The sequence below is a fragment of the Lynx canadensis genome, chromosome A1 (genome assembly GCF_007474595.2).
Source record: "Lynx canadensis isolate LIC74 chromosome A1, mLynCan4.pri.v2, whole genome shotgun sequence".
NCBI lineage: Eukaryota > Metazoa > Chordata > Mammalia > Carnivora > Felidae > Lynx > Lynx canadensis.
This window is the reverse complement of record NC_044303.2, coordinates 178,196,512-178,221,620: the sequence shown is the minus strand read 5'-3', so window position 1 is coordinate 178,221,620 and position 25,109 is coordinate 178,196,512. Positions and strand designations below refer to the sequence as shown.

The 25,109-nt window shown below is 50.6% G+C and overlaps 1 protein-coding gene across 1 annotated transcript in view; it reads left to right on the top strand.

Moving 5' to 3' along the window:
* FGF18 (fibroblast growth factor 18) overlaps positions 1-8,542 on the top strand; it is a 31,699-nt gene extending 23,157 nt beyond the window's left edge. The window contains exons 4-5 of the mRNA XM_030305367.2: positions 1,811-1,917; positions 8,214-8,542. Coding sequence (XP_030161227.1) covers positions 1,811-1,917; positions 8,214-8,480 — 374 coding nt within the window. The 3' untranslated portion in view covers positions 8,481-8,542. The remainder of the gene's footprint in view (positions 1-1,810; positions 1,918-8,213) is intronic.
* The last annotated feature ends 16,567 nt before the right edge of the window (positions 8,543-25,109 follow it).

The window sequence follows — 25,109 nt, the reverse complement described above, 5'->3', positions numbered from 1 at the left end:
TTGAAGATTAGGGTTGATTATACCCATTTTACAGATGAGGAAACTGAGGCCCAGGGTCATACAGTTGGCAAGTGGGGCCAGGGATTTATACCCAGCTCTGTCCATTCCAAAGCTCTCGCCTTTCCCTTAACATGTGCTGGCTTCTTTAGAAGCTCCTGGGATTGGAGACCCTCTTGAACCCCCACAACCTCCATCCTGTGTGGGGCAGATGCAGAAAGCAGGCCCCGGGCTGCTCTGATATTTGACCCTGGGTTCCCAGGGAGAGTTATAGGGAGTTTGAATTAAAGGGGAGCAGGGAGGATGCAGGGCTCATAACCCCCTATCTCACCGTTGCTTAATGTTCTCCATTCAGTGTTTACTAGGGATGGGGGAAGGTGGAGAGAAGAATGTGCCTCCCGCTCCCTCCCTGTTTCTAGAATTACTGAATTCTTGTTAGATCTTTAAATTTTATGTAAATTCTTCTTATTTTGCTTGGAAAGGTGGGGTATCATATTTTAATTAGTAGTGGTGTCAAAGGAGGGCTAGATTAATTATTGGAAATCCTGAGTTCCAGATGGTTTTAATTTTCACAGCAGGGCACCAGGGTATATATTTTTAAATTTTTTTATTAAAATCATACCTAGTGTATTTTAGGGGCACTGAGGTACACTCTTTGTGGCTCCAAAGATGCCGTATTTAGGGCTATGATTTTTGTTATGGAGAAGTAAGTCCCTTGTCACTGAAATTAAAAGTTTGCGGGTGAGGGAGGGGCAGGTGCTGGGAAGCAAAGGCTCAGAGATGGGAGGGTGAGAATTGGGGGGGGGGGGTCATAGGCAAAGAAGGCAGCAGTGGGAGGAGATGCTGGGGAGGGAATCAGGCACAGGAATTCGAGTCCAGAGAGGAGAGAGAGCTCAGAGAGGGTACATGGCCTACGAAAGTCACACAGCACCTTACTGGTGAGAGAATATGAATTGACAGAGGGACAGAGAGGGGTCTGGACACAGCTTGCCTATTCAAGGGACAGTCACCCTTTGATCATTTGATGTTCTCAGTCAGGGCTTGGGGCATTAGCTCTGGACACCCCTCTCCTGAGGGAGGCTCTGTGGAGAATGGATGGTTTAGTGTGGGGTCTCCTACTCCAGATCAGGGGATAGATACTGGGTCCTGATGGGGACTTCTGGGCTCCTGGAAGTTAGCCACCTTTCAGCCTTGGTGGCCTTGACTAAAGAAAGTAGAATATCCTGAAGAGAGCCTTCATTTCCCAGGGGCCTTGAACCTCCCCTCCCTGGACCTTCCCCACTTCAAGTGGCAAAAGTGTGGAGTGGGGAGGGGACACTAGCAGGGGTTCTAGATGTTTGCCCTGGGGGAAGGGGCCTTTGACCTAAATTTTGGGGGAGGTAGCTTGATGTCCCCCAAGGCAGTGTGCGTGAGTACCCGTGCAAACTCGCGTGCGTTTGTCTGTCCCCTCGTTCCAGAGACTGCTACTTCTCTGAGGTTATTCATGTGGCTGTCTGTCCTGTTTTGGGGAACAGAGGTGAGGGGCTGGTGAGGGTGGGTGATGAGGGGAGAAGGGCACACTGGTGTTTAGCCGCAAGGGGCAGAACAACCCTCCAGCTGGAGCCATCTAGGTGCCGAGTGGCGTCGACAGAGGCTGGGGGTAGAGAACAAATGATGGACAGTCTCATGTGTCCAAGGGGCAGGGTGCTCCAATGAGACCTGTTAGATGCCTCCCTCATGCCTGATGTTGGAGCAGTGAGGGTCCAGGGACAGGGTCAGGGATCTTTGCCCCTGGTAAAAAAAATGTGTCTTGTTCTCCTTCTGCCTTTCGAAGCCCAGCTCCTAGTGGAGACAGACACCTTCGGTAGTCAAGTCCGGATCAAGGGCAAGGAGACGGAATTCTACCTGTGTATGAACCGGAAAGGCAAGCTCGTGGGGAAGGTGAGTGATGGTCTGGGATTCCCTGGGTGTTATCTCCCTGGCATCCCTGGGTAGCTGGCATGGAGTGCTGGGGGCCCTGTCAGCCCCAAAGGGAAAACGGCAGGGGGTGGGGGGGAATATGTGTGTGTATGAGATTCCAGCTGTACCCTTTTCCTTTAGCCCCTTCTCTGCCACTGTATCATAGCCTACCAGGCAAAGGTACCCACGGCTATGACTTTAGGGAGCATGTAGGGTCCTGATCCCTCCTGCTGGGTGTAGACTTCGAGGGGTTTTGGGGGCTCCCTGCCTACATGCACCTGCTGTCTAGGAACAGGGATGCGGCCGGCCTCCCCTTCCCTTCCCTTCCCTTCCCTTCCCTTCCCTTCCCTTCCCTTCCCTCCCCTCCCCTCCCCCCCCCTCCCCTCCCCTCCCCTTCCTATTCCTTTTCTCTTTTCTTTCCTCTTTCCCCAATTCCTGTAATAACACATAGTTTCGTTTCCCTGAGACCTCCAACTCTTCCCCTCTTCCCCTTCTTCCCCTCCTCCACACCCTAGTGGCTGGGGAGCGTGTCACAGGCCAGAGTATTGTTGCTTATTATTTGTTAATAATAACAGGACCAAAAGCTTCTGTTAATTGAGCACCTACTTTCTGCCAGGCACTGTGCAAAAAATACTCCCAAATAATCCCACGAGGGCCGTACCACTACCATCCTCACTTCGCAGATGAGAAAGCCGAGGCTTGGCCCCCGCCCAGGCACTTGTCCCGGGTCCCACACTACAGCTGGGCGGGGATTCAAAGCCCAGCTTGGAAGGCAGAGGTTCCAGCCGCACTGCCCACACCGACTGAAGCCGCTCGCTCACCGAGCACAATAATAGTAATCGGCCGAGCGCGGCCCCGGGACGCCCGGGAGTGGTTTTAATTAGTGATTCACTTTCCGCGTCCCGGGGCGGCTGGCCGGCCGGCCGGCGAGGGGATCGGGGCAGGGGCGGGCCGGGCGCCGGGTCCCCTGGCCTGGCCGTGCGTTTCCTGTGGCGGCGCTGCCCGGCCCCGCGTCAGGCGCTTTGTTCTCCTGCCCGCCCGGGCCGCCTCCCAGGCCCAACCTGCCCGCGGCTGGACGCTCGGCTTCCTTTGCTCGCGGCTTCCAGGAGGGGCGCGCGGCAGCCCGCCGTGCCCGGTGCCCGCGCCCCCGCCCCCCCCCCCCATCCCGTCTGCGCGCTTCCCGGCAGCTTGACCCCAGGAGGGCCGTGCTGGGGTCAAAAGAGCAGCCCCGCTCCCCGCCGCCGGCCGCCCACCGCCCGCCTGCCCGCCCGCCGGCTGGCCGCTGAGTCACCGCTTCCACAGGAGCCGGCTCCGATTTCCTGCCCCCTCGCCCTCTCTCCCGTCATTAATATTGGGGACGGTTCAGCTGGCGCTGGCTCTGCCGGCTCCGCGCAGCCCAGGGAGGGCCCCCTCCTTCCCGCCCCCCACCTCGCGGCAGCTCCCCCATCCCCGTACAGGCGTCCGTCTTCTGGGCTGGCCCCGAGGATGCCCCCCAAATCCACCTGCCCCAGGATGGCCCTGGGCAGGCCCCCTGTTGGCCTCTGCCTAGCTCAGTTCCCCTTACTGCCTCTCGCCCCCCGGGGCAAAAAGCCACAGGCTCTTGGGGTGCTGTTCCATCACAGCCTCCTAGGCAGTCAGGGGCCAAGGTCCTGGGGTTACCCCTCCGTCCTTCACTGCTGCCACTGCCTCTGTTCTGACCTCATACTTTGCCCCAGCTGCCCTAGGGCTGCTAGCCTCAGGCTTTTGCCTTTGCTCACTAACCACCGTCAGCTTTCTAAAGCGCAACCCCTGTCCTCCACCCCAACTCCTGTCAAAACCCATCCCTGGGTCCGCACCATCTACCATCTACCAGAGAAAGGCCACACTCTCTGGGGAGGCACACAGACACACAAGGCCCTGGGAGGGGGGGTCTCCCTGGCCTCACCGCCCTGCCACCCATCCTCACATTCTTAAGCCATAGACACATAACACTGCGAACTGCCACCCCCGTGGACGGGAACTTCCGGCTGTGTACAAGCCGTTCCCTCTGCCCAGGTTGCCCTTCCCTCTATCTGCCCCGAGTCCTGCTCAGCCTTCAACAGCTTCTTGCTTCCCTGGCCCCTTGTACAGCACACCCACCCTGGAGCCCACAGTCCCTCACACAGTCCTCTGTCACCTATTGCTAACCTGAGTTGTCACGTTTGTCTGTGTGCCTATGCCTCCCAGTTAGATTGAGAGCTCACCGATGGCTGATTCTGGGTCCAGCCATCCATGCTCTGTGTACCTGGCCTCTCAGAAGCACCCACCAAAGAAGTAGAAAAATAGTTCATGCTTTCCGAGGTTGGTCTTAACCTACCGCCAGAATTATTCACGTCAGGCCGGGGAGTCAAGTGCCCTAACTGCTGAGCCTCAGTGTTCTCCTCTGTAAAATGGCAGTGATCGTGCTGGCATTTACTGGCACTTGTTAAATATTCCTTCCCTTTCCCTTTGAAGCCAGGCCATGACATTACTCCCTCACCTGTGGGAAGGAGGACCTTTGTGGCCTCAGCTTAGGCTCTGGCTCCTTTGGAGTGGCCTAACAGGATAGCTTTCTTGGGTGGTCTTGGCCATGGGTGCCAACCTTGCACGTCTTTGGCCCTGGTAGGGCACGTGCGTTGAGCCCCCAACAGAGACCATTCAGATGTTCTGGACCCCGGCTGTAGCTTCTCTGTTGTAACAATCACACACCAAGGCTCTGCGCTGAGCCCCTGCGTGCTCAGGCAGCCCCTTTTCTTCTTGTCACCTTTCTGGACCCCACAACCATCCCACTCCTGGGAAGGAGTACACCCTTTCATTCCATAAACAGTTGCTAAGTATGAAGCACTGTGTGCCAGGCATTCCCCCCACCTCCCCGTCTCTGACTATTCAACCCAATCCCCTGTGTGATCCCTGGTGAACCCTCTTTGGGCTGAGGCAACATACGGCCCCAGACCTTTCAGGGCAGAGGGGTACCCTGCCCACCACCCCATCTTTGTGAGGACTGTTTCATTTGTAGATGACTGAAACCCAACTCAAAAGGCCTTAAGCGAAAAAGGAATTCTTTTGGCTGACAAAACTTAAAATGTCCAGGGGGTAGTTGTAGCTTCAAGTTAGACTGGATCTAGGGGCCAAATGATGTCATCAGGATTTGGTCTTCAGATCAAATAGAAGGAATGAGACTCCGGTTTGGAAAGGAGGAGGTTGGAGGTAGTGGGCAGGGAGAGACGCTCAAATTCTACTTAATCACCCAGGTCCTGGGATGGGATATTCACTCACTCCGCAAATACTGATGATCTGCCTTGCCCGAACCAATTGAGTCAGCATTTTTGGGGGTGAAGCCCAAGCACGGGTTTTTGTTTTTGTGTTTGTTTTTAAAAAACCTTTGCAGGCAATAAGCAGGACCTTGGAGGTAGTCAGGAGCAGAGGTGAGGGTCAAGCCCAGGTGCAGCCTGCCATTTAACTTCATATCTGCTATGTCTGAGTTCATGGGGGGAACTTATGACCGTCACTGGCACCATGGCTCCTCCCAAGGAGCTCCTGAGGTCTCGGGTGCTGGGAATTTGGGCTCTCATAAGTAACCCCAAACCTGTACAAGCACATGTGCTAGCTCCTTGCACATCCGAGACCTTGCTTCATGCTGATGGTGGCTGTGTGGGCCCTGGGGAGGTGAGGTGCCTTGATAGTTGGTGCCCGCTCTTCCATACCCTTTCTCCTCACGGACCTCTCCGGAACTGGACAGAGGAGAAATGAGCTGCAGTGGCAAATGCAGGTTAAAAGCCGGCTCTGCCTCTTACAAGCCCCATGACCTTGGGCAAGCCATTTTACCCTTTTCTTCTCGCGGAGAGAGAGTCTACCTCAGCAAGTCGAGAGGATTAAATGAAATAATGCATCTGGAAATGTCTGGCCTATAATTGACAATCGATAAATGCTAAAGGAATAAGTGAATGAATGAGGAGGGAGACCAAGTGGGCCTGGCCCTCTGCTCGCTGTGTCCCCTTCTCAGCACATCCCCTAGGAGGGCCTCTCACAGCTCATGACTGACTGTCTCTGGAACATTAGTGAGGGGTCTGGGACGCAAAGGCTACTTTCTTTTAGAGGAAAGCCCTTTGGTGAGTCTATCCCAAAACCCTTCATTCGTTCGACCACAAATGCTCTGGGTGCCCGGACCTGTGCTGAGCCCTGCGGGCAGCTGACAAGTGGTCCTGACCTGCTCAAGCTCTTGGGCTAGTGAGGAGGCAGGCAGATATGGAATTGCTCTGTTGGGGCGCGGGAGGAGGAATGGGTGCCAAGGGAAGAAGATGGAGTATGTGAATCCACTCAAACTGGATGCTTGAATGGAGTCTTAAAGGAAGAAGAGGAAATGCCCAGGGAGATAGAAGGCAGTGAAGGAAAGCTTCCTGGAGGAAGTGGTTACTGAGCGGAACCTTGGAGGACGAAAGCAGTCTTCCAGGCAGTGGCAGGCATTCTGTGATGGGGAAACAGCACGGTAGAGGCTTTGCTCAGTTTGCTGTCACTGTTCCATGGAAACTGGCCAAAGGACCTGGGCCCAGGTTGGATAGGCAGCCTCCAGAATTATCCATGGGGGGCCCAGAGACCACTCCCGTCTACCTTGCACATAAGCCCCACTTCCCTCACAAGAGTTCCTCACTGCCCAGCCCCACCCCGTGCTGCCTGACACGCACTGTCTTCTGGGTCCTACATGTCTTCCAGCCCCACCCCCTGCCCGTTCCGCAGCCTCCTCGAAGGATCTCATCCTCCAGACAATGTTTTCTTACCCTGCCTGTCCCTTTCTGCAAAGTTCAGCACTTTGTCTGCAGGGCCCGAGCCTGCCCTCCACTCAAAGGTGAACGTTCCTGGAAGCTCCAGCCTGTTTTCCACTTCAAACAAAAGGCTGGAACTCGCACCTCAGTCTCCACGCACGGCCAGACCGCTGGGCTTCCAACTTGGCGGGGCATCCGTCCATAACGAGGAGTGGGCCCGGCCTAAATTTGGAGATGTTAGTTGGAAACTCAAGTGCTGCTAATTCAGGCCTTCCAACTCTGTGCACTTCCCACTCCTCTACATGGACCAGTCCGGCCGTCTCGGGGAGGAGGTTCAGAGCCCTGCCTCCCACCATCCTTTGTCCAGAGCCGATCCAGGGAGGGAGGCCAGAACCATCTGAACCACCTGCTTTTCAGAAATAGTTTAGCAAGTTCCTGCTGTGTACGAGGCTCATTTATAAGCGTCATTCCTCACATTTCTGTGACGCAGGGGTCGCCGTCCCAGTTTGGTAAGATGAAGAATCCGAGGTCTAGAGAGTGGAATTAACTAGCCTGAGGTCACGTGAGGAAGCGTTCAAGTCGATTCAACTTCTGACTCCTTGCCTGGCATCCCTTGTCTCCTGGGCAGTTCACACATCTGCTCGGGAGCCTGCAGTCTCAGAACCAAGGGCATAGGCTTCGGCGTTTGGCCATGTAAAAACTCGTATTTTTGGAGGTCCCCACCCCTCTTCACACCAAACACTTAAAATGCACCATATCCCATATTAAATGGAATTGAAATTAACTATATGGCAGTGGGGTTGAGTGGCAGTGCAGTAGCTAACTTTATATCGGGTTTTGTGCACATCTGCGGGGACTCTTTCTGTTGCAAGTGACAGAACATAATCTCAACTACTTTAAAGGAAATGAGACATTATTGGCCCACATCACAGTGAGGTAATGAGCTGCAGCTGCTGCTTGGTCCAGAGCCCAAAGGATGTGACCAGAACTTGATTTCTCTCATTCTCTTCGTCTTGGCTTCACTTTCTCTGTGTTGGCTTTGTTGTCACATGGCGTTTCTCCTCATGGTGGTAAAATGGCTGCCTTTGCTTCAGCCTCACATTTTCCTCGTGTTTAAATCAGCCTATGTGTTTGGGGATTGCTTATACAGGGGTCTTTAGGAACATTCTGATTGGATGGCTCATACCACATGCCCAGCTCTGCCCCAGTCACAGGAACGTTTTATTGGCCAGGTCTGGGTCTCATGTACTAGCAGGGAGCCCTTGGCTGTAGGGTAGAGAGTGGGGAAGGGCTGGATTCCTGAATGACGAGGGAATCTATTACCTAATTGGCTGGCAGGGAAGAAGGCAGGGGCCAACATGACAAGTCCACTCCACAGACCAAGGAAGTGAAGTTGCTCAGGTCAGGCCCTCTCTACGCTATTGCGCCAACCCTCAGTCACCTGTCTGTACCCGGGCCACACAGCCTGCCCCTCACACCCACCCTCCCTGTCTCACCTCCTTCTTCTCTTGCCTCCTCCAGCCCGATGGCACCAGCAAGGAGTGTGTGTTCATTGAGAAGGTCCTGGAGAACAACTACACAGCCCTGATGTCCGCCAAATACTCTGGCTGGTACGTGGGCTTCACCAAGAAGGGGCGGCCACGGAAGGGTCCCAAGACCCGGGAGAACCAGCAGGACGTGCACTTCATGAAGCGCTACCCCAAGGGACAGGCAGAGCTGCAGAAGCCCTTCAAGTACACCACGGTGACCAAGAGGTCCCGGCGGATCCGCCCCACGCACCCAGGCTAGGCTGGCCCCACCGCAGCCCCCCAGGCTGCCCCCAGGCCCACACTCACACTCACAGAGAACTGCATCAGAGGAATATTTTTACATGAAAAATTAGGAAGAAGCTCTATTTTTGTACATTGTGTTTAAAAGAAGACAAAAACTGAACCAAAACTCTTGGGGGGAGGGGGAGCGATAAGGATTTTATTGTTGACTTGAAACCCCCTGTCTATGACAAAAGACTCACGAGAAGGGACTGTTGTCAACGCACAGGTGCTTGTCTCTCTCTAGGAACCGACAACTCTAAACTTGTCCCCAGAGGAGGATTTGAATGAGGAAAACGACACTCTGAGAAACCAAAGTCCTTTTTCCCAAAGGTTCTGAAAGCAAAGAACAAAACAAAAACAAAAACAAAAACAAAAACAAAACAAAACAAAAAAAAAAAAGAAAAAAAAGAAAAAAAGAGAAAAACAAAGAGAAAGTAGTACCCACCCCCAAACTCCCCTTCTTCTCCCATCCCCCGTCCCTGTCCCAATCTCCAACAAAAATCGCTCTCTGGTTTGCAGTCATTTATTTATTGTCCGCTGCAAGCTGTCCCGAGACACCGCGCAGGGAAGGCGTGCCCCTCGGGAATTCTCGGCGCCTCGACCTCCGACCTCCGACGACAGACGGCCTCGTCCAATCAAGTGACCCTGCATTGCTCGCAGTTCTGGAGGATGCTGCTATCGACCTTCCGTGACTCACGTGACCTAGTACACCAATGATAAGGGAATATTTTAAAACCAGCTATATTATATATATTATATATATATAAGCTATTTATTTCACCTCTCTGTATATTGCAGTTTCATGAACCAAGTATTACTGCCTCAACAATTAAAAACAATCGACAAATTATTTAAAAAACCATGAGGTGAGTGGTGGCAGGCGGGGCGAGGGGAGGCATGCAGAGCTAAGGCAGGGTGGCCTGTTTGTGTTTCATTCTTCTTGGTCTTTGTGCTGACAGCTGGGGCCTCATTCATTCATTCACTGATTCACTCCCCGCCCCCCCACCCCCACCCCACCAATTCCCCTCTGCTTCCACCCCACCGTGCTCCCATGCACTGTTCTAGGCCCTGGGAATGCAGCCTTAGACAAAGAGATCTTTACTTCTGGAAATCCTTGCCTTCAGAGAGATTACATTCCAAGGAGTCACCAGTCATAGGGTCACATACATTTGCTCGGTACCTCCTGTGTTATTCTGTGTACTGGGCATGTATCAAAGAACATACCAGAAAAATCCCAGCCTGCAGGGAACGTCACGTATTCACCGATTCATTGCTTCATTCATTCATTTATTGATGGAACCACTTATTCAACCTATATTTATTAAGGCCTTACCAAGTGCCAGGGACTGTTTTAGGTACTGGGGACTCACCAAAGACTGAAACAGACAAAAAATCATGGAGCTTGCAGTCTGGGGGTTATTGCTTGAGTCATTTGTGCAGCCCATATCTGGATTCTGCCAGAAACAGGCTGAGGAGGGAGCGGGGCCCTGTTCTGCGTCTGGTGGCAGTGGGGTCAGAGGGCCCAGGTCCACTCTGAAGACCTTAGGTTCTCATGTGCTGGAATGTAAGGAGTCTGTCTGCCTCTAAAACTTTCTTCTAGGTCTTCTTCCCCAGGGCCTGGCCAGGAGGTAGGCAAGAGGCCGGGTTGGTCTTGGGGTAGGAAGCAGATTGGGCAGGAGGTTGAAGAGGAAGATGCCTTCTGTGGGGTCCTGCTGCTGTCACCTGCCTCCCTTGAAACCTCCTCCTGCCAAAACTGTCCAGAAGTCCCCAGTGAGGCCCTACAGAGAGGAAGGAAAGCGGGGGTGGGAGCATCTTGGTAAAGGACTCCTGGCTGGATCGGGGCTTGGCTTCTGAACTGTGTGCTCCCTCGGCAACACACCTCAGAGCTCGGGTCAAGCACATCTCCCGGTTCTGTCCTGCCTCCCTGCATTATCAGGGTCCCTTCCCATACCTGGGCCCTGTCCCGCGTGTCACAGCACATTTCCTTAGGATTTTGTGAAGCCCTTTCAGGTGCACCATCTCATTGTAACCCCAGGACAACCTGCGAGGAAGATACTATCATTATACCCATTTTTCAGAAACATTTAGCAGCTTCCCCAAGGTCACAGAATAAGAAAGTGCTGGGGCTGGTGTCCAAATCCTACACTCTCCAGAATTGCAGTAGCTGCCACCTGGTGAATGCCTACTGTGTTTCAGATGCCCTGCTGGGTATTTTACATACCCTGCCTGGGCATCCACCATACATCCCGGTGTGGGACATGGGTACTCTTGACTGAGGTCCAGAGAGACCATCAATGTGTCCAAGGACTCAGTGAGTGGGTGACTGAGCCTGAGACACCTGGTGATAATAACCGTGATGGTTGTTGTCATTTATTGAGCACCTACTATGTGTCGGTTCCTTTCACACTGTTATTTAGTTTAAACAATAACCCTATGAGATGGGTGTGCACTATCTTTTGCACCGGAAGTTCCAGATAAGTGAAATGACCTGCCCAAAGCGATTCAAGGTAGAAAATCGTGGATTCAGCATTCAATCAATCATTTATTTATTCATCCAAGAAATGTGTTTAGTTTACTCTGTGCCAGATGCTGTTCCAAGGGCTAGAGATAGAGCCCCTGCCCTCATGGAGCTTACATTCCATTGGGGAAAATCGACAATAAACCAAATAGATACAAATATGTCAGATAGAGGTAAATCATAAAATAGGGAACAATAAAATGGGGTGAGGGGATAGAGGGGGATGGGGATGCTATTTTAGATAGAGTGCTCAGGGAAGGCCTCTGGAGTGGGGGGTACAGGCAGACACTGAAGGGAAGAGCATTCTGGGCAGAGGAAAGAGCGTGCTAAGGCCTGGAGGCCTGTCATGAAATAAGGAGGGGCCAGGGGGGTAGGGCATAGTGAATGGGGGAGAAGACAGCGTATTGGAGAGGGCCAGACCACGACTTGGCTTCTTTTTTTTTTTTTTTAAGTTTATTTGAGAGAGAGAGAGAGAGTGTGTGAGAGAGCATGAGCGGAGGCGGGCAGAGAGAGAGAGGAGAGAGAGGATTCCAAGCAGGCTCTGAGCTGTCAACGCAGAGCCCGAGGCGGGCCTTGAACCCACAAACCGTGAGATTGTGACCTGAGCCCAAATCAAGACTGTGCCTGTCGTTAACATATTTTGCATTGCTCAGGCACTGAGCACTCGGGAGCTCCCTGACACGGGCTTTTATCCAGAGTGAGATGGGGGACTACATGTGGCATACCTTACACTGTGAAGGGGACTGCTCCGGCTACTCTGTGAAGGAGGGTGGCAGTTCCCAGGCTGGGATTGCCTGATGCCCTAACCTGGGCTCTCACCGCTACCCTGGGTCGCCTTCTGCTGCTGGTTCTGCCCACCCCCTTACAGGCCGCAGGCGTCTCCCCCACCCAACACCCTGCCTTTGCTCCACCTCCCGGAACAATGGGGCCAGTGGTTCTTTTCTTTTCCTGCCCCTCCAACGGGGAAGGTGTGGGCCCAGCCTCGCTTTCCTCTAGACGGAGCTTTCTGGATATATCCGGAGCAAATGCGACATAGGTTAACGACAGGCACAGTGGACTGGTGGGAAGATTTCCCAACACGGATGAGGTCGGAGGATGTTCACTTGATGGAGGAGCCAAGTATTTCCACGGTCCCGCTGAGTAGGGAGCCTTTTCAGAGCACCTATTATGTACCAAGCACAATCTTACTGCATCTACCCAACAGTCTTTGAGGTGGGCATTTTTAGCCTTATTTTATAGAGCAGGGTCAGAGAAGTGGAGTCACTTGCCTGAAGTCACACAGATAGTTCATGATGGAGCTGGGATGTGAGCCCAGGTCTGTCTGGTTCCTAGAACTTGGAGCTCCTGGCATCTGTCCAGGGTTTCCGTCTTTGCCCGCCTCCCGCCTCCCCACTCCTGTCTCGGTGTCCATCATCTCCCAAACCACCAGAGGGAGGGGACAGATATACACCACATTCCCAGGCCCCTGATGACAGCTCCTCTCCTACTCCCCTGGATCCTTTCCAGGATGTCAGTGTCACAGAGGGTACAGGGATCTGGGACCTATGGCCCCCGAGTTTATTTTCAGCTTGGCCCTTTGCCAGCTATGTGACCTTGAGTAGTATCCCTCATCAATCCAATTGTTTTCACCTTGCAGGGCCAATGTACTGTTCAAAAGAGACAGCAGAGCAAAGAGTTGTGGATTATTCCTGCCTAGTAAGAGCCGGGAGGCACCCATGCAGGTGTTTCACCCGCAGCCTTCTCTCTCCATTTCCCTTCAACCCCGTTGCTTTAGAGAGGAAGCAATCAGGACACAGGGAGATCGACTTGCTCCAGCGCACCCAGCGAGTTCAGGACAGAGCCCATTAGATGACTAATGGATAGTGATGGTAGTGATTGATAAATACGATGGGGTATGGCAAAGGGAGATGAGTGGGGGCTCTTCTAGGGAGGTCGAGGGCCAGTTCAGCGGCCAGTCTGGTCCCTCTTAGCATCCTTCCCAAATCTGCTTCTCTGACCCAAGGAAGCAGAGGGCAGGGAGGAGAGGGCTGAGGTTTCTTGGTCCCAGACCTCACCCCTCTGTTCTTCACCCCATCAGGGTACCATGTGACCCAAGTGCCAGAAGTGAGGAAAGATGGAGCTTTGCCCTAGCACTTCACGGGGTCAGCGTGCAAGCAAAGTGGGACTGGCTCCCAAAAGGGAGAGAAGTGGGTTTGAGAATGAGAGTGCTCTCTCTACCTGCCCCACCTTTGGCCATTGTTTGCATTCAGTCTTCTCCCTCTATGGCCACCCATCCCCCGACCACTGGCCTAGGAGAGGAAAGTGATGTTTATTGGGCATCTGATCTAGATGGACTCATGATCCTAGCACTCTGCACCCACCCTGTTCGGGATGGTTCCCGGTGCACAGTGAGCTCTTGGTACCCCAGCTATTACTGTGACTTCATTTGACTGGTACAAGAACTTGGCAAGATAAGTGTCAGGAGGCCTATTTTGTAGATGGGGAAACTGAGGCCTATAAAAGAATGTGATTGGCCCCAGGTCCCTGGGTAAAAAGTGACAGAGGTGAGATTTGAACCCAGGTTTCCCTGTTCCCACTTTCCACTTTGCCTTCGTCCCTTCGTTGGGGGTGGAGAGGGCAAAAAAGCCCCAAAACTCGGAGCAAGGGAAATAAAGTGTCCTTCCTGTGTGGGTGGGGAGGGCATGACAACCAGGAGAGGCTGTATCTGGGGGTGTTCCTGCCAAACCAGGTGAGCCTGGGCAGGGGGAGGCTGTGAAGCCCCAGGCTGAGTGCAGGAAGTTGGGGTGGAGATGCCCTCCTGGCTGCCTGCACAGCTGGAGCCTAATCAGACCGGGCTGGGATGCCCGGGGCTTGAAAGCCTCATAAACTTGGGCAGAACCCTCCCTCCCCAGGCACAGGATTGGGGCTTCCAAAGAAACAATAGTGAATTAGGTGTGAAAGATGTGACGGCTGCTCCCCAACTATGCAATTAGGTAGTGGGTCTGTTACAAACATTAGGGGGGGAGTTGGGACCAGATGTCGGTGAGGCTCACCCTCGCTGTCCTGTCCCAGAACTGCCTGGCCTCCTGGCTGAGGTTTCCAGCTCTGGCAAGCAGGAAAGGCGGCAGGTAGCCCGGGGGGTGTGGCCCCCTGCAGAGCAGGCCAGTGCTTAATCAGACATTCCTCCCCTCCTTGGGGTAGCTACTTAGACCTAATTAGCACTTGCTAGAATTTCTGCCCACCTCCTCTGCTTGCGGAAGAAGCCACTCTTTCAATGTTCCGGCCTCCCAGGCTGACCACTCTGTAGCTGCCAGGCTGTGGGTCACCCACTGGGTCAGAGGCCCAGGCTGATTTTAAAAGACTGTCACAGACTGAAGTCTCGTTTGCCTGCCCCACGCAGGACTAATTGTCATCTACTGGGCACCAGCTGTGTGCGGGCACTTTACCCCCTCTTATTTCTCACCCCAATTGCCTGAGACAGCTATTTTTATCTGCTTCCTACCAATGAGGAAACGGAGGCTCAGAGAAGGGAAGTCACCTGCTCAAGGCCATCTGACTTCCCAAATCCTACACGTGACTATTATTATGCCCCAAAGCAGCCCCCTGAGGAGTTAGTGTCACCTTGGTTTACATAAGGATAGAGGATCAGAGAAATGACCTATTCAAAGTCACAGGGTTACTAAGTAGTGAAGCCAGGATTTGAAACTAGGTCTGTTGTTTTCTAGTGTCTTACCTCTCCATTCCTCCCAACCCTCTATTTCTGTCCCTGTGTTATTCTGGATTCTTTTGGTTACGAGTGACAGAAACACATGAAAACTGACTTAAGCCGATAAAAAAAATGTATTGGCCTGTGTAACAGAAACAGGCATCGGGCTTCAGGCAAAGCTGGATCCAAGCGTGTCTCTCTCTGCCTTCTTCTGGGTTGGTTTCATTCTCAGGAGGGCTTCCCTGTAGTTCCAAGCTCATATCTTACTGGCTTAATAACTTTAGAGGAAAGAAAACATATCTTTCCCAAAGGCTCCAGTACAAGTCCTGGGGCTGACTCTCATTGGATCAGTTCTCTCTCCTGCATATCTTTGAATCAATCACTGCGATCAGGGGGACAGATTAGTTTAAGTGACCAGGTGTACGTCATGCACCGGCCCCTGGAGCTGGAGTGAGGGAGGCATGGGCCAGTCCACCCAACTAACTATAAGGTCTGTAAGTCAAAGAAGGGGTGGTTTCCCAAAGGAATATGGAAGTGTTCTTACCAGAAGCCAAGGGGCAAAAGCAAGACAAATATGTTGCAATGCTTCCCCACTTGGGTGTGCATCAGAGTCCCAAGAGGACTTGCTCACATATAGATTGCTGAGCCTCACCCCTGCAGGTTCTGCCTCAGTAGGTTTGGGGTAGGCTCAAGAATTTGCAAGTTCCCAGGGGATGCTGATGCTGCTGGCCTGGGATTTTTAAGGACCACTGGTTTACCCCTTTCCTTTGCCTTCATTCTCCCCACCGTCACCATATGCTACGTATTCTCATTCGGGACTTCAGACTGGGGACCCGTACACTCCAGGCTATGCGAGGGCTTTCCAAGAGGTCCATGGGTACAATCATCTTGTGGGAATCAACGTACAGATGTTCAACTTTCCCGAGTGCTTTCCCCCGAATTGTTCTACTGGAGAATGCTCCTGTGGTCGGCAGGCTCCCCCGCTCACCACCCTTTCTACAAAGTCCCTCCTCTACTTTAGAGTAGAAGGTACATGTCAGTTAAGTGTCTGACTCTTGATCTCAGCTCAGGTCATGATCTCAGGGTTCATGACTTTGAGCCCCGCATCAGGCTCTGTGCTAATGGTACGGAGCTTGGGATTCTGTCTCTCCTTCTCTCTGCCCCTCCCCTGCTTGTGCTCTCTCTCTCTCAAAATAAATAAATAAACTAAAAAAAAAAAAAAAAAAAAAAGAAAAAGAAATAAAGAAAGAAAGAAAGAAGAAAGAAAGAGAGAAAAGAAAGTGCACGTCTTACCCTGCCTGCATCTCACTGTGGGCATTGCCTGGAGTGTAGGGAAGCCCAGATCATGGAATAAAGGGATGAGAGTGTGGGGAACTCCCTTTGGTCGTAGGACCATGAATCTGTGGGAAGTCCTCATGCTCTCCCCTGCCTTAATACTGGTCTATTTTGTAACAGGGCAAATTGTGGATTTTGTTTTGGATCATGGTGGTTTATTCTGAGTTCAGGTATATTGCACAGCAAGATGTATTGGCGATTTTTCTTTAATTACTTTGCCTCCTTTATTCCGTAAATGTTGTTCTGGAATTCACTCACAACTAAGGAGTGTTGGTAATGGAAGTAACTTATTCAGGGGATACAAACTCATAGATAATTTTCATCTGTCCATCTATCTGTCTGTCCGCCTGTCTATCCATTCACCCATCCGTCCACCTATCTGCCTATTTATCTATCTATCTACTGAACCATCTTAGAATGACAACATTCATAATTTGGAAAAAGCAGCCTGGGAAATACAAGTGTAGACCAAGTGCATCCCTACTATGTTGCCGCTATTCTCAGTGATGAGAAAGAGCCTCGTGCTTCTTATCCATCCTTTCCTTGGTCCATGTCTCTGTGGAGTATTTTTGCCCAACTTCAAATAGGAATAGGTGAAATGTTCCAAACTTACTTCCTACAGGTCATATTTGAGTAAAATATCTTGTCTCAGATGGAAGTTAGTGTTTCATATATTCTTGAACACTTGTTCAGACCGGTAGGAGAAATATTTTCATTTAACTTTTGCGGGAAGATTACTGGCTACTGTAAATCCACGTTTATGTTTTCCTTCGGTGTAAATCTCTTATTTGCTGTCGCTTGTTCATTTGTTCATTCTCAGTGCAGTTTTATTAAATGTAGATGAATTTAGTTGTGCGTGGCATGGATTCTACCAAAAAGATCTAGTTTTCAAAATTACTTAAGGGGCTTATGAGTAAAAAAAATGTGGAGACCCCATTCTAGACCAATCCATGCATCTGTACGCTCTGCACCCATGCACAGACAGTGCAGTCTCAATCTGGAAACACTGGCTTGCTTGCCTATTTTCTGCAGCTGTGAGCACAGAAGTGCCACAACATAGTCCCTTGCAGGTGCCCCGAGAGATAGCCCTTGGGGAGCTCCCAGCTGAATGCTGCGAACAGGTGGACTATAACTCAGCAAGACAAGAGCGTATAGGTGGAAGCCCAGATGTCTTGGATGCACAGAGGATGAGGGGATGAACTGGGTAAGGGCAGTTCAATCTGCTCTGACAATCTGAAATGAGGTTTAACTGCAAAACAGGGAAGGGCAGCCCAGCAGAAGGAAGAGCAGTGCAAAGGCAGAGAGGAACAAAAACCCAGCAAAGTGTGGCAGAAGCTGGGAAACGTGAGGCCGCGTGGTGGGAGGTTGCAGCTGGGAGGAGAGAGAAGTAAGAGAGTCAAGGCTGTGGCTTTTGTAGGCTCCCATTTTTGAGTGGCCCTCCTGCACGGCACACGTGCATCTGTGTTCACGTGCACCCTGATCTGCACATGTGTGAACAGTCAGTCACACTGCCATGCTCAGCCAAGAGCACACAGCAGCACTAACATAGCGCAAGGTCATGCCTCCCTTCCTCCCTCCTTCTTTCTTGCTACGCTGAGTGCCTACTCTGTACTGGGTTCCTTGGAGATAAAGCAATGAATGTGGCAGGGTCTCTGTCCCCGCAAGTATTATTGAGGGGACAGACCATTAACATTGACCACACACTGTGACAAGTGACACAACGGACAAGCATAGTGCAAAAGGGGAGTCAGAGAAGAAGAGTCATGGAAGCTGAGACCCGAAGAATGAGAACGTGTTGGCAGGAATAGATGGGGGTGGGAGGAGTAAGCATCGTAGGTGGAAGAAGGAGAAGCAGGTACAAAAACCTGGCTGGAGAGAGTATCGCTGCCAGAAAAATACAGAAAGGGGCCAAGAGAGGATTTATGATTTCAATACAGGAGTGGCAACTTGGTCGGCAAAAGCCCAGGGATGTTACTACAAGACTTGCCTTGGGTTTCTGGTTTTTTTTAAATTTTATTTTGTTTTTTATGTTTTATTTACTTTTGAGAGAGAGAGAGAGAGAGAGAGAGAGAGAGAGAGAGAGAGAGATAGTGTGAGCAGGGGAGGGGCAGAGAAAGAGGGAGACACAGAATCCAAAGACAGGCTCCAGGCTCCTAGCTAGCTATCAGCACAGAGCCCCACTCAGGGCTTAAACCCATGAACCGGGGGCTGAAATCGATTGCTCAACTGACTGAGCCACCAGGCACCCTGGTTTCTGTTTTGATGAGAAGGCCGGGAGCCCAAGCTGATTGACACCAATGATCGCAGTGGGTATCCCGCCTTCTGCAAGTACCCCCAGGGGCTCTAAAGAGTCAGGTGTGGTTTTGTTCCTCCTAGATATCACCTCGTGGTTTTAGCAGCCATTGAGCATCGTGGCCTGCATCAGTGGTTCCCAAGCAGGGGACTGTCTCCCGGGACGCTTGGTAATGTGCAGAGACACGTTCGATTGTCACAACCAGGGGTCTGTTACTGGCGTCTAGTGGGTATCTAGAGCCCAGGGGTGCTGTGGCATAAACATCTCACAACATACAGGACAGGGTCCCCCTACAAAGAATTATCTGGCTCCAAATGTCTGTTGTGCTGAGGTTGAGGAAACTTGGTCTAGATTCTCTCTTTCCGGAGGGTGGCAAGATAATGATTTCCTAATTCTCTCATTTCTGCTGTTTATTAAATGGGATTCTTCGATGAACTAAGAACTTTCCTCCATCAACTGTTCAGTTACCCCAGGAGGCAATCCATTCGGAAATTCATACAGGTGCTTGATTCTTTCTCTGTATTTACCACTTTTCAGAATAATTAGTTAATTGTTATCCTCCAAAGATAACCGATGCGTTTTTTAGTACCACCATGAGAATTATCAAAAGCTTATTTAGGTGGAGCATCATATATATATATATATATATATAATGTTTATTTTATTTTTAAGAGAGAGAGCGTGAGCAGAGGAGGGGCAGAGAGAGAGAGGAAGACACAGAATTTGAAGCAGGCTCCAGGCTCTAAGCTGACAGCACAGAGCCTGATGTGGGGCTTGAACTCACAAACCATGAGACTGTGACCTGAGTCGAAGTCGGATGCTAAACTGACTGAGCCACCCAGGCGCCCCGATGCATTTTTATAAATTTAATTTTTTAAATTTATTTTTGAGAGAGAGAGAAAGAGAGAGAGCACGTGCATGTGAGCAGGGAGGTGCAGAGAGAGAGGGAGACAGAGGACCTGAAGCCGGCTCTGCGCTGACAGCAGAGAACCCGATGCTGTGGGGCTCAAACTCAGGAACCTCAAGACCATGACCTGAGCTGAAGTCGGACACTTAACCGACTGGGCCACCCAGGTACCCTAAGTATCTGGCTCTTGGTTTCAACTCAGGTCATGATCTCGCTGTTTGTGAGTTCAAGCCCTGCGTCAGTCTCTGTGCTGATTCTCTCTCTGCCTCTTCCCTGCGCGTGCTCACTCTCTAAAAATAAATAAGTAAACGTTAAAAAAACTTATTTAATGCCTTTCGATCTATAGCAGTCATTATTCTTTTTGAAGGTCAAGTTCTTCCACCTTTGGCCAGTGAGGGCTCCTTCTGGTGGCTCTTGTGTTTCTTTTGTCATTGCCCTAGCATTCTGATGGCTTCTTTGCTTCCTGGTGTGACAAGATGTCCCCAGGTCATCTTGTACCTTTCCCACCCCCACCCAGGGATCAGCTATTTCTCTCAGAGCCTGGGTTCATTTTAGTGGAGAATGTCAGGGCTTCCTGAGAGTGAAACGAAATGGTTCCTAGGAAGCCGTTAGCACAGTGCCTGGGACACAGTGGGTGCTCATCTAATGCTGTGGTTTCGAAGACAGATTCTCTGCCAAGTTGCTTCAACTCCCTTCCTCCCTGCAACCTCCAGTACATTCCAACACTTGCTTTCTGTACCTCCAGACAGTGTGGGGTGGGGCCTGAGTGTAATGAGGGTTCAGGTTACCCTGAACGCACGTAGAGGCTTTGTTGGGCAGAGGGACCTGCCAGCCAAGAGAGCACGTCCATTAAAAGCCAGGCTAGAGGAAGAAGAGAGGAGCAATTAGCTAATCCAGGAGTCAAGGCTTTGCTTTTGTTTTCACCGTCAATTTTAATCCTGTCCTAACCTTTGACCTAAGCCTTGGGGCAATTAGTGCCCGCTAATGAAGTGGTGGTGGGTTTGAGCTTCTGCTTTCCTCCCCAGGCCGAGTCAATACCTTGTATTCCAGCACACGTAATTGAGGGAAAAGGGTTTACTTAAGCTAACAAATGATTACTTCCCACAATAGAATCTCCATCCCAGTTAGTGAATTGGCTCTTCAGGCATCCCCTGCTTTGTCTGCTGCCAAAGCCTGTATTTCATTGACTGCTTTGCCCTCTTCTCTCCTTCCTCCCTGCTTCTCTCTCCCTCTTCCTACCCCTCCTCTGTGCCCTCACCATCGAATTCAGTAAATTCGCTGTAGCTACCGTCCACCTATCCCGAGGCGTTAGGCGGGCCAGGCCCTGAGGTCCCGGGACAATTCTGACCCATCCCAGAAGGATCTCACAGCCTAGGGACAAAGACAGACATATAAACAGATAAATTACGAATCTTTCTGCGGTGTGGTAAGGGCAAAGTAATTCAACAAGTCTAAATGAAGGAGCCAGATGGTGTGGAGTGGTCTTTGTGCAGAAGAGTCTAGAGAGGGAGAAGAAACTGGAAACATTTGAACCGTTCAGACTTAAGGCTTCCATGGACCAAAGAGGGTTTTTATCCAAGTGGCCTGAAAGGTGGTTATTGAGAAGAATGTGGCAGACTTCTCACTATAGAATGCCGATTTGGGAACCCCCGTTCCCCTGTGGGGTTATGTACCTCAGAGAAGGCTTGCGTCACCTTCATCCTCAGCGGGGGCGTCTTACCTCATCGGGGCCAATCATATGAATTGCATTTCCTTTCCCAATTGATTGGCTTAGTAAGGGGCGTGTGACTATAGCCTGGCCCATGAGCTATGAGGGGAAGCATGTGGGAGGTGGTGGTGGGCCTTGTTTCTAGGGAAGTTTCTTTACTCTTGTAAGCATACATAATAAGGAAGTCATAGTTCTTTTTTGAGTCTGGATTTTGGTGAGGATGTGGTGGCTGGAGCTGTTGTAGCCATCTTGCAACATGAGGACAGCTAGCTGCTGCACTGAGGACGGAAGACCAAAGTGATGGAAGAAACTTGGATCCTTAAGGCTGTCGTACAGCTGCTGACATCAGCCACGTGGGGCCTTCCTTGACACTTCTCATTGTCTGAGACAACAAAATGTTCTTGTGTTTAAGGCCCTTTCAGTTGGTTGCTGGAAGCTTCCCAACTGATACAGAAGAGGAGGGAGAATTTGAAGAACGTGTCCTGAAGAGAGGGAAGAGCATTTCAGGAAAGGCATATGGACAAAGGTGCCAAGAAAATAGAAAATGTATGGGAGGCCTAGTTCTCAGAGGTGAGGTCACATAGGGTCTGGCCATGTTAGGCAGCACCCCATGTCCTCTCTCTGGGCCCCCTCTTTCCTTCCATTCCCCCTGAGGGGGCTCTCCTCTTCATCCAGTCTCCTTTCCAAATGTACCTGAGAGGGAGACCCAGGTAGCAGCCATCTTAGCCGAGGTATAAGATGTGTATTGAGTATTCACTCTGTGCCAGGCCCTGAGCTGGGTGGAAGTAAACAAGATAAGATCCCTGCTGCACAGAGCTCTTGGCCCAGGTCCAGAGATACAAACATACACCTATGATCCTAAACAAGTGACCGGTGTCCGGGGAAAGAGTTTTAGTTGGGTCATGGACTGACATCACGTGTGAACATTAGTTCATAACTAACTCATAACATTCATAACTCATAACATTCATACCAGTTATGAGTTTATTTTGATGATCAATTTCTATATGTGGCAGAAACGTAAGTTTTCCCTCAGGATGTGTTTAAGGAAAGAAAAAAGAGTTAATTTAAGGAAAACTAGTTGGTAACGTTGTAAGTAGTGTGTTGATATGGTAAAACTTGTGCAGTTAGAATGAAATGATGTATGTGTGTGTGTGTGTGTGTGTGTGTGTGTGTGTGTGTGATGTTTGTCTGTGTGGTCTTTTTTTCACTATATGAGAACAGACTTCTATTCTTTTAGGAACTACTGTTTCTGTGCTTTATGTGGTTTTTCTGGGAGGTACCACATACTTCCATGATCTTCCCTACTCCCACTGTTTTCAGTCAGGCTTTTCCCAACCATGAGAAGCCCTACTCTAGTAGCAGATGCTATGAAATGTGAGGCTTGGGGGCTGTTGGCCTGTGTCTTTGCCCTACCAAGGACACTGACCTGGAGTGACAGAGGCAGGCAAAGAGAAGGGAAAATAGCAGATTCAGTCGATTCTCATTACTCATGGTAGTTACGTTCTATAAATTGGCCACAAACTGAATTAGTGACCACTGAACCATTGCTCCTAGGGGAAATACAGGGCAAGGTTCCTGTGAGTCCCTGGTCATGACATTTTCATTAACTCATCAATACATAACCTTGTTTTATTTGTGTTTTGGTTTAAAGACACCTTATTTAATATACATTGTTGATCCATTAACATTACACTCATGGCCAGCAGCCAGCAGCTATATGGCCAGCAGCTATAACTCATGCCTGAGTGAAACCCAGATAACACACGTGTTTTCTCCACCAGTCACAGCCCAGCCATCTTGCTCTTAGGATCGCTAGGCAGCCCTTCAGAGCTACAGTTGGGGACCACTTTCAACGATGAAATCACCACCAAAAAGCATTAAAATGAGAAAAATGTGGCACTAAATAAACAACCACAAAAAGGATACTTGTTCACCTTATGAGAGCTGGGATAAGAACACAGAGTGTCACCTTGTGTGACCTCAGCTGGGAATGTGTGTGTGGGATGACTCAAAATTTTCACCACTCTGCACATGGCCATGAATGACCATGAAAATGCTACAAATATTGATTTGGGGGTGGCCAATACGTTTTAGCAAGTAAGTGAATTCACAAATACAGAATCTATGAAAAATGAGACCTGGCTGGAAGATAGATGGATAGGGATAGAGAAGAGAGGTGGGAGGGGCAGAAAGGGTGTGCTTTCAGCTCTGGTGGGAGTCTGAGTCACTGTCTCTAGCCATTTCTCTGCCCTCCTTATGGTTTGAATATCATATTTCTGTCTGATGGTGTGAGATATTTCAAAGTCCTTTCTACATCCCACCCCCTTTTGTTTTCCTCTAAGAGGATTCAGTTGGAATTCTGTTGCTTACAACCAAGGGAGTTCTGACCTAGTATATAAAACCCTTGGCACATGGTAGGTCCTCTTTGAATGTGGTTCTCTTCCTTCATGGAATGCAGGGTTGGCTAAAGTAACCAATGAATGTATGTCACGAGAGAGGGAGTGGTGAGGAGAAGGAAGTCTTTCCAATGTGAAAAGTCGGGGGCAACGTATTTCCAACTTTTCCCTTTACCCTTTGCAGCAGCAACCACTTCTTGCCATGTTCCAGTACAGATGGAAAAGTCACTGAATTACAAACCCGGTTGCAAGCTATTTTTGGTGGAGTTGTGGGGTGTGTGTGTGTGTGTGTGTGTGTAATGTACGCATTGGGATTCTTGGCCACTGCCTCTGTTTGTATCAGCTGTCAGCAAATCAGAGGCGCCGTACGCGTTTGTCATAATTCATTACGTTAATTAACCACGTTTGAGAACTGGGCGCAGGCCAGAGGAGATGCGGGGGAGGGAGGCCTCCACATTGTTGTGTCTGAACCTCCCGGGTCAGAATTTCCACGGTTTGATGGGCTGCCATCGCCTGCACATGTGTCCCCTGACACTTGGACCTTGATGAAATCATCATGTTTACATCTTTGAATATTCCCTGCAGATGATGCCCGTGGCGGGAAGCCAGAGGCAGAGAGCGTCCCAGAACTTGGCTCTGGAGGCCCATCGCTGTACCCAAAAGAGTTTGGAATTACCCTGACGTCCGATACCAAACTGGGCATCCTTCTCTAGCCCATCCCTCTCTGGCCGGTTCCCTGGGCAGGCTGCCTGGCCCAGGCCTTCTGCAGGACAAATGGTGCCAGCTGTACCTCCCCCTACTTGAGACCCAGAGGGGTGAAGCCCACTTCTCTTCATGTCCCCCATTGCAGTGAATGGTGCCATTGCCTACCCAGATGCCGTCTTGGAATGTGCAGGCAACCCTTGACTCTTGCCGCATCCCAGCCTCCATGTCCTGTTGGTTCCCCATTGTTACCATTTCTGAGGTCGTTGCACTCTTCAGTGTTGCTTCACCACCGCCCAGCCTGGGCCTCTGTTGCCTCTTGCCTGGACCGTGGCAACAGCCTGATCTCTGGCCTCCTCTTTAACTCTTTCTCTCTTCCATCTTTCCTGCGGGCTGGGGCTACAGGGACTTCTCTAAAATGCAAATAGAAGTATGTCACTCTCCAGTTGCTTTGCAGTTGACCTCGGGATTCTTTTTTTTTTTTTTTTAATATTTTATTTATTTTTGAGACAGAAAGAGACAGAGCATGAGTGGGGGGAGGGGCAGAGAGAGAGAGGGAGACACAGAATCCGAAGCAGGCTCCAGGCTCTGAGCTGTCAGCACAGAGCCCGATGCAGGGCTCAAACCCACGTACCGTGAGATCATGACCTGAGCCGAAGCTGGAAGCTTAACCGACTGAGCCACCCAGGTGCCCCGACCTTGGGATTCTTTGCTGTGGCTTACAAGGCCCTTCCTGAGCTGGCCCTGCCAGTCATTGATTCCTGTGCATTTCTAAGCCTTATTCTCTGACCTCTCTATCAGTTCTTCCAATAAATTTCTTTCACCTAAGTTAATTTCTGCTGTAGGCAACCAAAGACCCTGACTCTTGAATCATCAAAGTTTCTATTTATTCCATATGTGAGATTAAGGGCAATTTTTCTTTTCAACAAAAATGTCCTATATTCTTACTGTGTACTCAGTCACCGGGCCACCAATCAGTATTTGGCCACAGTCTTTCTGCTTAGAAACTAGATCCTTAGTGATATCATTTAAGCTACTTGATGAAACCTTACCTAAAGC